The sequence below is a fragment of the Alexandromys fortis genome, unplaced genomic scaffold (assembly GCF_014885135.2).
Source record: "Alexandromys fortis isolate MF-2015 unplaced genomic scaffold, M_Fortis_MF-2015_v1.1 scaffold_85, whole genome shotgun sequence".
Lineage (NCBI taxonomy): Eukaryota > Metazoa > Chordata > Mammalia > Rodentia > Cricetidae > Alexandromys > Alexandromys fortis.
The window spans coordinates 7486810-7504133 of NW_026067975.1; the positions used below are offsets into that span (position 1 = coordinate 7486810).

Here is a 17324-nt window from a genome sequence, read left to right on the forward strand (position 1 = left end):
CAGACAGCCAGCTGCTTCTGTCATTTCTATAGTTTTGGAAGTTGTTTTCTCTGTACTTCCTGTTTACTCATTATATCTTTCTTATATCTTCTATGTTCTCTGATAGAGTTGAAGATGAGATAGTTATAGTTATAGTTTTCCTTGTAGCCAAATTCAGAAAAGAAACTCATAAAAGAGGTATAAAGTGTATTAGGTTGAGAAACATAAAAGCTTAAATTGTTTATCTAAGAAAATGTTTTGAGGTCTAAAAAGGTAATTTTGAGTTGGTAATAAAAGCTATGATAAAAAGTAAATTAGGTATAAAACTTTGGACTCATCAGAATAAGATAAATAACAGAATAATTTCTCTGAATTTGTCAAATTCAAATGAACTGGACATTGTAAATGTAATTATTACTTGATAATTGTTCTTATTGTATATAATTTTACCGTATTACAGTGAAAACCTTTCCTTTTTATTTAGGCAAAAGGGGAAAATGTTATAAGATATTTGTGCACTATGTGAAGGTATATTGCTGTGATTGGTGTAACAAAAAGCTCAACAGTCAATAGTTAAGCAGGAGAGATAAGCAGGACTTCCAGGGAGAGAAGGGAAGAGGAGATGAATTGAGTCAGCAGGAGATACCATGGAGATGCAGGAAGTTGGAAATACAGAATAAAAGAAAGATAAAAAGCCACATGGTAAAATATAGATTAATAAAAGCAGGTTAATTAAGTTATAAAAGCTAGTGGAACAAGCCTAAGCTAAGACCGAGTTTTCATAATTAATACTAAGTCTCTGTGTCATTATTTGTGACCTGGAGGCTCAAAGAAAAATCTGACTACAAAACCCTGTCTCTAAAAAATAGAAGAAGAAGATGAGAAGAAAGAAAAGAAGCAGAGGAGGGAGAGGAGGAGCAGGAGGAGGAGGAGGAGGAGGAGAAGGAGAAGGAGAAGAAGAAGAAGAAGAAGAAGAAGAAGAAGAAGAAGAAGAAGAAGAAGAAGAAGAAGAAGAAGAAGAGAAAAAGATTTTATAAATTCATGTAAATCTGAACCTCAGAAAGAGCAGACAACACACTTAATGAAGTAAGACAACTTAAAAAAAATCAAGTATTTACGAATCTAAGAATACATCAGAACTATCATCCACAATGGTCAAGTCGGCTTCATCCCAGAGATGCAGGGATGGTTCAACATACGAAAATCTGTCAACATAATCCACCAAATAAACAAACTGAAAAATAAAAACCACATGATCATCTCATTAGATGCTGAAAAAGCTTTTGACAAAATACAACATCCCTTTATGATAAAGGTCTTGGAGAAAGCAGGGATACAAGGAACATACCTAAACATAATTAAGGCAATATACAGCAAGCCAACAGCCAACATCAAACTAAATGGAGAGAAACTCCCAGTGATTCCAATGAAATCAGGGACAAGACAAGGTTGTCCACTCTCTCCATATCTATTCAGTGTAATTCTTGAGATCCTACCTGGAGCAATAAGACACCAAAAGGAGATCAAGGGGACACAAATCAGAAAAGAAGAAGTCAAACTCACACTGTTTGCTAATGATATGATAGTTTACATAAGTGACCCCAAAAATTATACCAAGGAATTTCTACAACTCACAAACACTTTCAGTAATGTAGCAGGATACAAGATTAACTCAAAAAAAAAAAATCAGTAGCCCTCGTGTACACAAATGATAAAAGGGCTGGAAAAGAAATCAGAGAAACATCATCCTTCACAATAGCCACAAATGGCATAAAATATCTCGGAGTAACTAACCAAGCAAGTGGAAGACTTGTATGACAAGAACTTTAAATCTTTGAAGAAAGAAATTGAAGAAGACACCAGAAAGTGGAAAGATCTCCCATGCTCTTGGATAGGGAGAATTAACATAGTAAAAATGGCAATCTTACCAAAAACAATCTACATATTCAATGCAATGCCCATCAAAATCCCAGCAAAATTCTGCAAAGACCTTGAAAGAACAGTACTCAACTTCATATGGAAAAGCAAAAGACTCAGAATAGCCAAAACAATCCTGACAATAAAAGAACTTCTGGAGGCATCACAATCCCTGACTTCAAACTCTGCTACAGAGCTACAGTACTGAAAATAGCCTGGTATTAGCATAAGAACAGACAGGAGGACCAATGGAACTGAATTGAAGACCCGGATATTAATCCACACATCTTCGAACACCTGATTTTTGACAAAGAAGCAAAAAAAAAAATGGAAAAAAAGAAAGCCTATTTAACAAATGGTGCTGGCATAACTGGATATGAACATGTAGAAGAATGAAAATAGACCCATATCTATCACCATGAACAAAACTCAAGTCCAAATGGATCAAAGACCTCAACATAAAGCCAGCACATTGACCCTTTTAGGAGAAAGTGGGACGTACACTTGAATGCATTGGCACAGGAGACCACTTCCTAAATATAACCCCAGTAGCACAGACACTGAGAAACAATTAATAAATGGGACCTCCTGAAACTGAAAAACTTCTGTAAAGCAAAGGACAGGGTCAACAAGACAAAACGACAGCCTACAGATTGGGAAAAGATCTTCACTAACCCCATATCAGACAGAGGTCTGATCTCCAAAATATACGAAGAACTCAAGAAATTGGTCATCAGTAGAACAAATAATCCAATTTTAAAAAATGGAGTACAGACCTAAACAGAAAACTCTCAACAGAGGCATCTAAAATGGCTGAAAGACACTTAAGGAAATGTTCAACATCCTTAGTCAACAGAGAAATGCAAATCAAAACAACTCTGAAATTCCATCTTACACCTGTAAGAATGGCCAAGATCAAAAACACTGATGACAACTTATGCTGGAGAGGTTGTGGGGTAAGGGGAACCCTTCTGTATTGCTGGTGGGAATGTAAGCTGATACAGCCCCTTTGGATGTCAGTGTGGCGATTTCTCAGAAAATTAGAAAACAACCTTCCTCAAGACATAGTAATACCACTTTTGGGTATATACTCAAAAGATGCTCAATTGTGCCACAAGGACATGTGCTCAGCTATGTTCATAGCAGCTTTGTTTGTCATAGCCAGAACCTGGAAACAACCTAAATGCCCCCTCAATCGAAGAATGGATAAGGAAAATGTGGTACATTTACACAATGAAGTACTACACAGCAGAAAAAAAAAATGGCATCTTGAATTTTGCAGGAAAATGGATGGAGCTAGAAAACATTATTTTGAGTGTGGTAACTCAGACACAGAAAGACAATTATCACATGTACTCACTCATAGGTGGTTTTTAAACTTAAGCAAAGAAAGCCAGACTACATACCACAATCCCAGAGAACTTAGACAACAATGAGGACACTAGGAAAGACATACATAGATCTAATCTACATGGGAAGTAGAAAGAGACAAGATCTCCTGAGTAAATTGGGAACATGTGGACCTTGGGGGAGGGTTGAAAAGGAGGGGAGATGCAGGGAGGGGAGCAGAGAAAAATATAGAGCTCAATAAAAAATTTAAAAAAAATCAAGCATTTAGAGATTAAAGCTAAGGGAATAAAAAGTACAATAAACAAAATGTCAAAATTTTACCAGGGCCAAGGGTGGGGACACACATGTATAATACCAGCACTTAGTGGATGAAGGCAGGAGGAGCAGGAGTTCAAAGTCAACTTTGGCTTGATAGCAAGTTCAAGGCTAGCTTGGGCTGCATGAGGTATTCATCTCTAAACAAACAAACATAATCTTTGACAGAAGAAATACATGAAAGACAAAGCAACACCTCTCTGAAAAGATTTTTATTTTGTTTTCGGTATGATACCTCTCTGAAAAGAAAAGATAGAAAAGGACTAAAAATTAAGGGAAGAACAGCTCAATACTAAAAGTGTCCCAGAAAGAAATAGATTACCAAAAATAAATAATACAAGAACATTTCCAATAACTGAAAAACATGAGTTTCTCGATGAATACAGCCCAATGAATGTCCCCAAAATAAAAAGAGACCAAGGCACATAGTTATGAATTTTAAAGTTGCCATAAAAGAGGAAACAGATTCCTAAAAACTTCCAGACTATTTAAAAGGTCACATTCAAAGCTGTCAGGAAAGGGATGGATATGGGGCATCTCAACAGCAATGTTGGAAACTGGTAGACAATGGGAAAAATGCCTTCTACATTCCAAGGGTGACTGAGTACCAAATCACACTACCAAACTTGTGTTAAGGAAGAGTAAAAACATGTTCAGACAGACAGTTTACCTCAATGTGCCCACTTTGGAAAGATTCTTGAGGGTGTGCCATATCAAAACAACAACAAAAGATAATCCCTCAGAAAGTACCATGGAATTCAGGAAACGGGAAGCCTCTCTATGACAACTTCAGGGAAAGCTTAGGAAAGTATCCAGTCTCCAGAGAAGCTGGTGGTGGTGCACTGGCTGGTTTTGTGTATCAACTTGACACGAGCTAGAATCGTCAGAAAGGAGGAGCCTCAGTTGAGGAAAGGCCTCCATGAGATCCAGCTGTAAGGCGTTTTCTCAATTAATGACCAATGGGAAGGGCCCAGTCAATGGTAGATGGTGCCATCCGTGGACTGGTGATCCTGGATTCCATAAGAAAGCAGGCTGAGCAAGCCAGGGGAAGCAAACCAGTAAGCAGGACTCCTCCATGGCTTCTGCATCGACTCCTGCCTCCAGGTTCCTGCCCTGTCCGAGTTCCTGTTCTGACTTCCTTCAGTGATGGACAGCAATGAGGAAGTGTAAGCCAAATAAACACTTTCCTCCCCAACATGCTTTTTGGTCATGGTGTTTTGTCACAGTATTAGAAACCCTAACTAAGACAGGTGGAGAGGTTACAGATCTGGAAAATAGATGATAGATAGATAGATAGATAGATAGATAGATAGATAGATAGATGATAGGTAGGTAGATAGATAGATAGATAGATAGATAGATAGATAGATAGATAGAGTGACAGGGATAAGCTTCCAAAAAGTCATATTCTAGAAAGAGGCATCATTAAATGTAATCATTAGATGTAGAAGGCAAGAGATGAGAGAAAACCAGCCAAATTAAAAAAAAAAAGTGTTAGCTAGGAGTTAGAGAGATGACATTGTGGTTAAAAACACTGGTTGCTCTTCCAGAGGGCCTGGGTTCAGATCCTCACAACCATCTGTAACTGCAGCCCCAGCAGCTCCAATGCCTTCTGACCTCCACAGTCACCGGGCCACACATGATACATAGATACACATGCAGACAAACCCTTATATACATAAAATAATTTTTAAAAATTTTATTTGAAAAGTTTCATCTTGAAAATAAAGTTTCATCTTCTATAATATTTGATTCAGAAAAAAAAGATAAGCACAAAGCCATAATAATGAAAATATTTAATATGTTCTTGCTATGGTTTGAATGTGAACTGTCCCCCGTGGGCACTGTTTGGAGATGTTAGGGAACCCTTGAGCTAGGGAAAGAAGCTGCATGATTTAGGGTTGAAAGCAGTTGTCTCGAGAGAAAGGAAAAGGTCACTTAGCATTCTACTGTTGATGTCTTAAATTTTTCCATGTCTTTGAACCTCAGCTCTGTAAGCAAATTCTGGAAGGACACAGGAGCATGTGCATGAGAGATACACAGTGTCTGAGTCCAGTGTTCTTTGTCACCCTCCTTGTAAGTAGCATTCACACTTCTTCATGAGCACAGAATCCTGATAGACCCCCACTGCATGTCTGGAAGCCCGTTAAAAGGGAAAGCAAATCCAAGCAGATAAGAGGGCCATGCCTACAACCAAGAGAGGAGCATGGACAGCTCTAGGGGCTGTACTGTCCGTCAAACCCAGTCTTGCTTCTGAAGAAGGAAAAAGCACTGGTCCTAGAAACAGAACCAACTAAGGAGCTCCCCTGTCCCTTCTTGCTCTGCCCTGCCTCAGCCAATGACTGTGGGGACAATGATGACACAAGAGGAACAGACAAGATAGGACCCATAGCGAGCCGTCTTTTCTTTGGGGCTGTTCCTTGTCAATAAGCAGATGGTGGACCATCGGGAATGAATGCGCATGTTGCGGTAACAATTTAGAAAGCAGCCGAGCGGTTTCAGCAGTGGGGATAGTTTCATTCACTATTTCCACTGCCCAGCGAAGATCACTCAGAAAGGCCAGTGGTGCAGCTGTGGTCACGCTGCATGTTAAAAGCTGACATCGGCACTTAAAATAAAACTGGCACCAGGGGATGGACATGTAGCAAAGCTTCCAAGAACAAGCCTGGCCATGTTTGAGGCCCTGGGATTGAAGAGCAGTACCACAATACCTGGCCTGTACAAAATGAAAGTGCATAGTAGGATGCGTGCTGAGAAGTTGGGCAGGGGCCCGGCGAGGTGGTTCAGCAGGTTAAGTGGCTTGCCATGCAGACCTGCCAGCCTGAACTGGACACCCAGAACTCATGTAAAGGTGCAAGGAGAGAACTGACTACACACCATAGTACATGCACGCGTACACATACACACACACACTACACACACATACACACACACACGTGCACGTGCATGCACACACACACACAAATATACACACTGATAATTTTTAAAAAGAGTGTGAGCTAGGTGGTGGGAGCACACACCTTTAATTCCAGCACTCAGGAGGCAGAAGCAGATGGATCTCTGTGAGTTCGAGGCCAGCCTGGGTTCCAGGACGGTCAGAGCTACACAGAGAAACCCTGTCTCGAAAGAGGGAGGAGGGGAAGAAAGAGAGAGGCCTTAACTTTAAAAACAAGAGAAGAGGAAAGGGGGAAAGAAAGAATTTAGGGCCAGTAAGATGGCTCAGCAGGTAAAGAAATTTGTCTGACATACTGCGTTAGAACCCCCAGAACATACAAGATGAATCTAGAAAACCCATGCCCACAACTTGTTCTCTGACCTCCACACAGACGTACCCCAGTAAACAAATAAGCGTAAAAAAAAGTTTAGATTTAAACTTCTTTCTTATTTAGAATATTAAGTAGGAATATAAAATAGCTCAACAACATAAGAAACTGAAGAAAAAAAAGCCTTCTATTTTTGCTCCTCTTTGCCTGGTCTCACTGAGCTGTGAAGCTGGCCACCCATCCTGCAGTATCCCCACTGGCCAGCCTCGGCTGCCAGCATCTTCCTGACTCCACAGAAAAACAGCCTCCCTGTCTGCAGTGGATACCCCTCCCTGCTCTGGAGCCCAGAACTTCTCCTCCTGCTCATCCTCTAAGGCACAGCACAGCTGCACACACAGGTGCACAGCCCAAGGGGACCCTTGAGGCCCCCGTCTACCGGGACCTGGCCCTGCATCCCCACCATGGAACAATGACTGCACAGACAGGGCCCGGCCACCAGGCCCAGGGAAGGACTTACTCGAGGAACCTGGTGATGTACTGGCGGCTGCAGCGGGACCAGGTGAGCGGGATGCCTCCATCATACAGGAGCTGTGGAGACATGATGAAAGGCCGTTTCCCAATGGACTCACAGTCATTGCCGGTGCCGTCATGCTGAATGCCAAAACTGTGTGAGAGGACAGGCCCCAGGGGCAGGTGAGCAGCAGGAGGCCACAAAGCCTCCTTCCCATGGAGGCCTGCAAGGGGTACAGTCCCAATTCCCAGGGCTAGCTCTGTCATGCACTGGCTGTGTGGCCTTGAGGTAGTCACACACCCTCTGATGCACAACATGGGGACAACAGTGTGTTCCCTGGGTTTTCCCTCTACGTGTACCAGGCTGGGCCTGAAATGATTTTCTGAGACCCTCAGAACCCCATCCTTGCTCCCAGAACAACCAAGAATGGCAATCCAGGAGACACAGATGGGAGTCTATTGTGGCCCTGCATCCTCCCTGACCCCAAGATGACTTCCGGCTGTAAACTTGAGTTAAGATATCTGTGCTACCACCTCCCAGGAAGGTCTCAAGAAACCATCCCTAGGAAGGGACCAAGAAAACATTCCTGAGCACCAGCTGGGAACCAGGAACTGTGCCAACTACTAACTCACTTAGCCCTCATCACCCCAGAGAGCCTCAGAGAGGCCAAGGAACTAACCAGCGTAACACAGCCAAGAAAGAAGGACTGGGGCCACCAGCACAGGCATGGCTGTCACGCAGCCCAGATCCTCTGACGTATAGAGCTCTCTGGGAACCTGCCATGAAGCCGACTCACAAGCTAACCAACCCTAGCACAGGCGGCAAAAGGTCCAGGCCACGCTACACGGGAGTCACAGACAGGTGACATTACTACATCCAGCCCCCTCTGTCTAATGGGGACACACGGAAGCCCAGAAAGGACATGGCATGGAAGCAGAGTGATAAGAATCAAAGATGCCAGCACCAAGGGCAATAACGGAGGTGGCCATGCTCTGTACCCTGACCAGCCATCCTCACTCCTCTCCCATGACACGCTACAGCTGGGTCTCAGTGATGCCCCAGCATGCCTCTCTCCTGCTTACGGAAGGGCGGTCTTGTTGAGGAAAACAGGGACAGTGCCGGGGCTTTGTGGTTAAGACTGCCATCACAGACACTATTGTTCCCTAGGGTTTTGTGACCCATGATCCTTCCTGGCTGGTGCCCAAAAGTAGAAAGGTAAAGTTGGGCTCCTAACTGGCAGTGGGGACAGTTGAGTTACCTGTGTCCTAGCTCGTGGGCCACGGTGAAGGCCAGGGGCAGGCCAGTGTCCTCACTGACACTACAGCTGAGGTAAGGATGGCACATGCCAGCCACGTGAGACAGGCCCAGGGTTTCACAGGGGTGGTTCATGGCTGCACACAAATCCTTCCTGCAAAGAAAGAGTTGATCACAGGCTGGCTTGGTCTACTGCCAAGAGGGCGGGGGAACCCTGGGCCACCCCAGGTCCGGGGAGAGAGTGTGTCACTTCTCATCACTCTGACATTGGACCCACAATGGCCATATTAGAAGCAGGTACTTTGCTTACACACAACCTTTCCAACACACTGGGACCTGGAAAGGATGTGTATCTAGAACTAACTACGTTGGTACCACTCCAGCTACTGTAGCCCAGTAGAGGGAAGGTAACTCCAGGTGGAATACAACAGCACAGGCTCTGCGCCACAGAGATAGCTCAGTGGGTAAGGGCACTTGTGGCCACCCTGATGTCCTGACGTAGGTCCCTGGAATCTACATCATGGAAGGTGAGAAACAATGGCTACAAGTTGTCCTCTGAGTTCCACACGCATGTGCTGTGGCATGCATGTGCACATACACGCATACACACACACAAATAAATAAATTTTAAAAGTTGGGAAAAATAAAATAAAATAGAGCCCCAGAATGTAGGAGAGAGGGAGGGAACTGTGATTGAAGGCAAGCAGCGTAAGAGTGACTTTGAAAGCCAGTGCTCTGTAAATGGACCCTTGGCCACCAACTTACACAACAGAATAGCGCAACACTACACACACTCTACACATACCATACACACCACACATACTCCACACACACAAACACACACACATATATATCACATACATGCAGCATATACACATATACCATACACCATTCATACACACACACACATGCACGCACACACACACATGCATGTAGAACTGATGTGTCCTGAACACATCCGTCCACTTCCTACTTGTGTTATCTAAACTTCACTGGGAAAGGCATTACTATGGGGAGTTTGGGTGGCTACAAGGTGTCTCTGTATTGCTTATGACAATAACACGAGATTCCTCAACCCTAAGGCCCTCCACCCTTCCTGGTTTGGTAGGTACCTGGTGAGCAGGATGGCAGTATCATGGTGCTGCGGGTGAGCGTCCCCCTTCGTGTTGATGCTCTTCTGCCATTTGCAGAAGCTCCTCAGAGTGTTGTCCGCATGGTGCGTGATCTTTAAGTCCTTCTGGAGACAGAAAGAGTGGTGGCTCATGCCTCATACTGAGCTCTGAGGGACAAGCCCAACTGGCCTCCACACCAAGACAGGAGTCAGAGATCTAAGGGGCAGAGCCACAAGGGTCTCCAGCCTCCACCCCTCTGTCTGTGACCTCAGAAAAAGTGTCTCAAGGGCCAGAGGTGTCAGGTTACTATCAAGGCCAAGGAGGCCTATGCTTGTCCTTCCATGTAGGGCAGGAGAGCTCAGGCCATTACTGGGGACAGCTTAGGACTATATGACTTCTCACCTCCTCATCTTCCAGCAGGATGAGGCGCACGATGGTGATATGAATGGGGTTCCCAATGCTGGGGTCGTGAAACAGGCCAGCCACCTATGCAAGAGGGTGCGAGAGGGGATCAGGCCACAACCAGGATATAGGATATGGAACCCAGTACCCACCCCAGCCATCCAGGAAGCATGCACATCTGATCACACACAAGATCACTCTCGGGGGCACACCAACGGCTCACATTACTGCGGTTATATATACATATGTGCCTGCCCGACTCCATACCTGCACATCTCCACACCTGCACATCCCCACACTGCACATCTCCACACCTGCACATCTCCATACCTGCACGTCTCCACACCTGCACGTCTCCACACCTGCACGTCTCCACACCTGCACGTCTCCACACATGCCTGACTCCACACCTGCCCGTCTCCACACCTGCCCGACTCCAGACCTGCATGTCTCCACACCTGCATGTCTCCACAGCTGCACATCTATACACCTGAACTTCTCCACCCCTGCACTCACACTGCCCCCACCCAGAAGTGACAGATCAGTGGCCACCTCCCTGGGCAGACCAGGTTCAGCAAATGAGGCTTGAATGAGGCCCCTGAAGCAAAAGGCCTCAGAAGCCTTTGATCCCTAAAGAACAAGGAGCTGATGATGATTGTATCCAAATCAGGAAAGGCTACCTCAGAACTACACTCGCTCATGAGGATTTGCACAGTGGGACTGTGATGTTAGCAGGTGGACACCAGCCATACCTGCAGCCCCTTCTTTTGAGCCCCGACTTCACAGCCATACATCCTAGCTGACCTCAGAGGCACTTCCTCTACGGTGGCAGCAAGCGAACCCTGGCCTTGGGGACAGACAGAGCTGTATGGAGATCTTTTCTCCTGGGAAGCCACAAGGATCAGCCTGGTAGCCCCTCAAGAAGAGATCTAGGAAGGAGGTTCTGACCCTATGGTCCCCAGGGGGGTGGATAGATCAGCCACAGTGTCCACTGGATGGCCCTTTGGAGACCCTAGACTGCCTTGCCTACCTCTGTCTCTCCTCACTTTGACTTGCTAAGCCCATGAACCCCAACGTCTCTGTCATCTCAACTGTCAGGTGGAGTCAAGAGCAGTTTGTCCAGCCCACGAGGTGTTCCTGCCCTCTGCAGCTCACAGACCTGCCCAAGGTCACCAGCTAAGCTAAGACACCCTAAAACTAAGCAGACAATCCCATCTCTAAGGCATGACTATGTCTTGGGTGGAGCTATTCTGGTGAGGTGTGTCTGTCCCCAGCACTTAGCACAGATCCTGACATAAAGCAGGAACGGGTTTGTTCTGGGCAGAGCGTGTGAACCAACCAGACCATGTGCTCTTGGGCAGGCCAGAGTCTTCACTCACCCCTCCCAGCAGGTGGCACAGCACACAACTCAGCATTCTGGATAGTCTGGGGCCAGGGAGGGGCATGTGGAGTGTAGCTCAACGTTCAAGAAGCCCTACAACTGTGCCCGGTGCCACAACACTCCTCTAAAGATCCTACCAGGGCTCTGTTTCTCTCTAGTCTTGGAGCCTGGAAACCTCCTTCACACTTGGAACCTGACCCACTATCTGGAAGGCAGTCTGTCAGCATTCCTGCCCATATCTACCCCTGTGTCCCATTTCAATGCCCCCTCCTTTGCCATCCCCCTCCCTTGTAGCAACTGTAGCAACCTCACCATGTTCATGATCGTCAGTACATAGCTCTCCACTTGCGGTTGCCCATGGTACTCTACCATCTTGGCATCCGCCACCACCAGGGTCTCCACCCACTTCTCTTTGCTGATTGATCGCTGCTGCCTCCGGTTCTGCCTCCGCTTCTGCCGCCGCTGTTCCCAACGCTCTCGCCGATGCTCCAGCTCTGGGGACACTGATGGGCAGAGATGGAGTGGGTGAGATTCCCCAGGTACTGAGCTAGAAGGCCCCAATAACACACAAGTTAGTTAGTCTGGAGTTTCCCCTCAGAAAAGAGGGGCAGGAGGCTCCTCACCAGTACCCCTGCTGGGATTGCCTATGGACAGCCCAGCCAGCTGAGGAGGAATGATTGATGGAGTCAGAGACACCCTAAGCAATATGTAGAGAGAGCAGAGGAAGTGTCAAAGTGAACAGAGGAGGTGAGCAGCAACAGGAAGGACACTCCAGGGTACCTGTCAAGCCCATGCCACAAGTTAATGAGACATCCAAGGCTATAGTAGTATGTCAGTTTGAATGCTGCATGCCTCTAGTCCAAGGAAGCTGGCCATGAGGGTATTAAGAGAGGCTTCTAGAAAGGACGTGTTTCTGAAGATCATCCCTAGCCACAGTTCCATAGGGAGGTACATACCTTGTACTCCACAGGTGCCTGGAGCCCTTGAGTGATCCTGCTGGCCCCGCTGCTCAGGGACTTGGTGCTTGTATATCACGTGGGGCTGGGCATGTCCAGTCTGAGCTGGAACTCCAGGCAGAGGCTCAATGAAGTAGTCCTCATTGGAGAGCTGGAACACACCTCTCTGGGGAAGACGCACCAGGGTAACAGGAGGGCTGGTACCTGGTTGCCTTTCCACAGACTCCAGAGGCCTGCCCTACTCAGCTGGGCCCCACCTCCCCAATCTGAACCCACCACAGCCACACAGGGCGGCTCCCTCCTGCTGGTCTATTGCTAATTCTTTCCTCGCCATTCTACACAGCCAAAGACTTCAAAGCAAAGCTCTGGCCCTTACTAGAAGTCTCTTGAAACGTCTCCAAGGATTCTGCTCCACCACCATTGGAAGGGAGAAAGAGATCTGCATCAGAATCTGACAAGATGACATCTTACACAGTCCCAGACAGCCCTCCTGAGTCGTGTGGCCCGTGGCCAGGCCCTCAGGATGTTTTGCGTCTCCTTTGCCAGCCAGTTTTCTCCAGCCACCATGCCCCCTCCCAGCTGGCCATTGCTTCTCATCAACCTCTTCAGTCTCCCTGAGGCAATGAATCACTCCAAAGGCAGCTCTGTCATACCCAAGCCACCCAGTTGCCATGACCACCAAGATATCCTGCTTCTTGGGTTCATGGCTGGCCAGAGAAGTGTAGCTGGCAAAAGCGCTTTGGGTACATCTGCCTGGCATAGAGTTCAGAGCATAGAGGGTCATAGGAAGCATCCAGGCAGGCCACCATCTCTGGAGCAAGTGTGGGACTCCAAGAGAGAAGGTGTCACCTCCTTAAGACGTTCCCACTAGCACCAATTAGACCCCTTGGGTCACACAGAGTACTAGAAAGTACATCTGCTTTAGGGACTACAGATGGGGTTTTGAATCAGCCTCCCTGAATGATTGGGACTTAGTGACCAGCACAAGGTCCTCTCAGAGCCTGTTTCTTAATTTATAGAATGGGAAGGTGATCTCTGCTCAGCCTCCATGCAGGCTCAATGAGAGGAACTACACCTGAGAAGCAGGCATGGGCTCCTAAAGCAGAATACATTACTGCACAGAGAGGGCTCTCAGGCCTATGCAGCCCAATAGTGCATGCCGCTTGTTGCTGGTCCCATAGTTTTCACCTGAGCCATTCTGCCTGAGAGCCCTTTGAAAGCAGTGGAAGACTGTGTGTGCACACCTGCACTCCTGCTATACACACTAGGGTGCTTGAAGTTATGAAAAGCAGATGAACACTGCCTGGAATGGAAGCTGCTTTAGCCCCTGGTAGTGGAATCTCACGGGCAATTAGGGCTGTAGCAGCGGCCAAACTGTCTTAGAGGCTGGCAAAGGGAGAAGAGAGGGATTGCAGGAGACCTCTGGTCTGGGCTCCAAGTAAAGGCAAGGGGTACCTAAGTGAGTCTTCAGACCCCCAAGAAGTATGCACCCAGTGTTTACTTGACCTCTGCAATCTGTCTTCCATATGGGGGTCTCTGGGCAGCTTGTATCTTACCCAGGACATTTTCAGAAGTTCAAGAATTGGGTCCAAACCTTGGCAAAAACCAAGGCCAACAGGTATCTGACTCACTTCAAGCTTTCTGCCCTTCAGGACAAGAAGGTCTGCATTGTCATTTCTGTCTCCTTCATGAACACAGAAGCTAACAAAGGAAAGGTATGTTGGCCGAAGCCACCAGGCAGAGTCAATGTCACGCCAATCCCAGGCCCTCCCCACATGCATCCCAGAGAACTCACTAGGCCATCACAGGCGCTGATGGCTGCAAAGCCACCTTCCAGCTCAGGGTCTTGCACATCACCAAGCAAGTGGCAGGTGGGGGCACGGGTTTGGATGTGCATATGGCCTAGGCTGCTGCCACGCCGGATCTCGCTCACAAAGCCGGGTGCCAGGAGATAAGGGTTGGTGGTCAAGTTGAAGAGCAGCTCCCGCCCTTGGTACTGCAGCTGATAGAAAGCAGACGAGGCCTGGGTGGCAGACACATCTCGCTTACGCAGCACCCGTGGCCACAGCTCATAGGACAGGAAGGAGCCCCCAGCATCCACTCGCACGGGGTGCACAATATCCAAAGCCGTCCGGCCCTCGGTTATGAGACCTGCAGAGAGAAAGCAACATTCGGGTCCGAGGCAGACTCAAAGTTCTAGAGCAGTGGTTCTCAGCCTTCCTAACGCTGCAACCCTTGAATACAGGTCCTCATGTGGTGGTGACCCCCAACCACAAAATTATTTTCATTGCTACTTCGTAACTGTAATTTTGCTGCTGTTATGAATCATAATGTAAGTATCTATGTTTCTCAACGGTCTTAGGCAACCCCTGTCTTCAACCCCAAAGGAGCTGTAACTCACAGACTGAGAACCACTATATTAGATGATCACCAGAGACTAGAGAAGGGGGCAGCTAAGACATGGCAGCTGGGGTCAAAATGCCTAGACTTAAATCCCTACCGCGGCTAAACCTGATGAGGCAGGCTTGTAGTCCCAGCATTGAGGAGTTTCAGGAGACTGAGACCACATAGGAAATAGAAGGGCAGTCCCCACTACACAACAGCACCCTGTCTCAGAAGAGCAAAACCAAACCCCTTTCCATGCTTTTTACCAGCTTTGCTATTTCATCACCCAGTGCCTCAGTTTCCCCATCTGAATTCTTACAGTAACTTTTTATTTTCTGTTTTGTTTGTTTTGTTTTGGAGACAGAGTTTCTTTGTGTAACAGTCCTGGCTGTTCTGAAACTCAGTTTGTAGACGATGCTGGCCTTGAACTCACAGAGATCTAACTGTCTCTGCCTCACGAGTGCTAGGATTAAAGGCATGTGCCACTACTGCCTGGCTTCCTGTGGTAACCCATCTCTCTCCCTGCTTACACCTCAGGAGCACTCTGTCAACTCATTTTCAATACGGCAACCAGAAGGACCTATGATCTCACTCCGCTCTTGTTACTGTGGCTACCCCTGTCTCACTTAAAACAAAATATAATGTTACCGCAGTGGCGCACAAGGCCCTCATCAAGGAGACCTTCTTCAACCACTCCTTGCTTCCCTCTACTGGACTGCCCAGTCCCTTGATGTCCCTCAGCAGGCCAGATGTGTCCCCACCTCAGGATTTTGTTTGTTCTCTGTGTCTGAATAGTCTTCCTTTTGTCTTCTACCATCATTTTTCACCTCTGCTCTGAAGTACTGTGTTGATGTGTGAGTCCCCTCTGTGTGCTGTGATTACCATTAATGAATAAAGAAACTGCTTTGGACCTATAGCAGGGCAGAACTTAGGTAGGCAGGGAAAACTAAACTGAATGCTGGGGGAAGGAAGGCGGAGTCAGGGAGAACCCATGGAGCCGCCACCAGAGACAGACACGCTGCAACCTTGCTGGTAGGCCACGAGCCTTGTGGTAAAATATAAAATAATGGAGATGGGTTAATTCTAGATGTAAAAGCTAGATAGCAATATGCTTAACTAATTGGCCAAGCAGTGATTTAATTAATACAGCTTCTGTGTGGTTATTTCAGGAGTCTGGGCATCTGGGAAACGAACAAGCTGCCTCCTTACAACACTATGTTGTCAGAACAGCCCAACAGTCTTCACCAAGACTCACACCATTTTGAGTACAAATGTCAAGAGAGACTAACTCTACCTCTGTTTATAGCAGTGAGCAATTGCGGTTGCCAGCGCATCTTGAGGACTAGCTTATAACTAACTTATTTGTGCCAATAAAGAAAGAAGCACATGACTATACCAAAATGATGCCAGAAACAGCAGACCTGGAAGTTTGTCAGACCAGGTAGAACCTTCTCATTGGAACTTTAAAGGAGCCCTAAGATTAAGATGTAGGAAGCACACTGACCAACCACCAGGTAGGTCATGAGCCTTGTCTATAAAAACTGTCATGGTGGGGCTTCAGTTCAAGAAGTTTGTTTGTTTGTTTTCTATCAGGGACATATGGCACATTCAAACTAACACTCAAAACCACTGCCACCTGGACCTGCATTTCCTAACTGAGGCCTGAATGATGGGGGAGAGTCTTCTGTTTTGTGTTAATTTCATTGGTTAAATAAAGAAACTGCCTTGACTCTTTAATAGGTAGGCAGAGTAAACAGAACAGAATGCTGGGAGAAAGAAGCTGAGTCAGTCAGTTGCCATGATTCTCCCACCAGACACAGCCGCAGGTTAAGATCTTCCCTGGTAAGCCACCTCGTGGGGCTACACAGATTATTAGAAATGGGTTAGGCTGGGCGATGGTGGCGCATGCCTTTAATCCCAGCACTCAGGAGGCAGAAGCAGGCGGATCTCTGTGAGTTTGAGGCCAGCCTGGTCTACAAGAGCTAGTTCCAGGACAGGCTCCAAAGCCACAGAGAAACCCTGTCTCAAAAAAAAAAAAAAAAAAAAAAAAAAAAAAAAAAAAAAAAAAAAAAGAAAGATCAATATGTAAGAGCTAGCCAATAAGAGGCTGGAACTAATGGGCCAGGCAGTGTTTAAAAGAATACAGTTTCCATGTAATTATTTCAGGCATAAGCTAGCCATGCGGGCCGCTGGATGCTGGGGACGCAGCCCCACGGCTCCTTATTACAACACCTGAACAGCTCTGTGGCTAGTAGTCTTGCCATTCATGAAACTTGCTTGGTCCCGCTTTGAAGATGGCTGCCTCTTTAAGCTACTGTGTGACATGTATACATTTTTGTGAAGTACAATGTGCCAGCAGAGAGTTAATATTAGTAGTTGAGATGAGAATAGGGTCTGGGAGGGATGGCCCCCTTGGTAACGTGCTTACCGTGCAAGCATGAGGACCCAAGTTCAATTTCCAAAACTAAGGTTTTAAAACACCAAGTGTGGGGGCTGGAG

The 17324-nt window shown here is 46.7% G+C and overlaps 1 protein-coding gene across 5 annotated transcripts in view; it reads right to left on the minus strand.

Annotated features, from left to right (window-relative positions):
- The window catches only part of Adamts7 (ADAM metallopeptidase with thrombospondin type 1 motif 7), a 47302-nt gene that overhangs the window by 20620 nt on the left and 9358 nt on the right, over positions 1-17324 (minus strand). For 2 of the 5 annotated variants that reach the window (XM_050157276.1, XM_050157275.1), the window contains 7 exons: positions 14236-14591; positions 12441-12606; positions 11797-11987; positions 10104-10187; positions 9702-9826; positions 8594-8743; positions 7342-7488 (listed from right to left, as the gene is read on the minus strand). In XM_050157276.1, the coding sequence (XP_050013233.1) occupies positions 7342-7488; positions 8594-8743; positions 9702-9826; positions 10104-10187; positions 11797-11987; positions 12441-12606; positions 14236-14591 (1219 nt within the window). Of the gene's footprint in view, positions 1-7341; positions 7489-8593; positions 8744-9701; positions 9827-10103; positions 10188-10855; positions 11775-11796; positions 11988-12440; positions 12607-14235; positions 14592-17324 lie in introns of those variants that run through there. The other 3 variants (XM_050157277.1, XM_050157278.1, XM_050157279.1) reach the window with 3 other exon arrangements.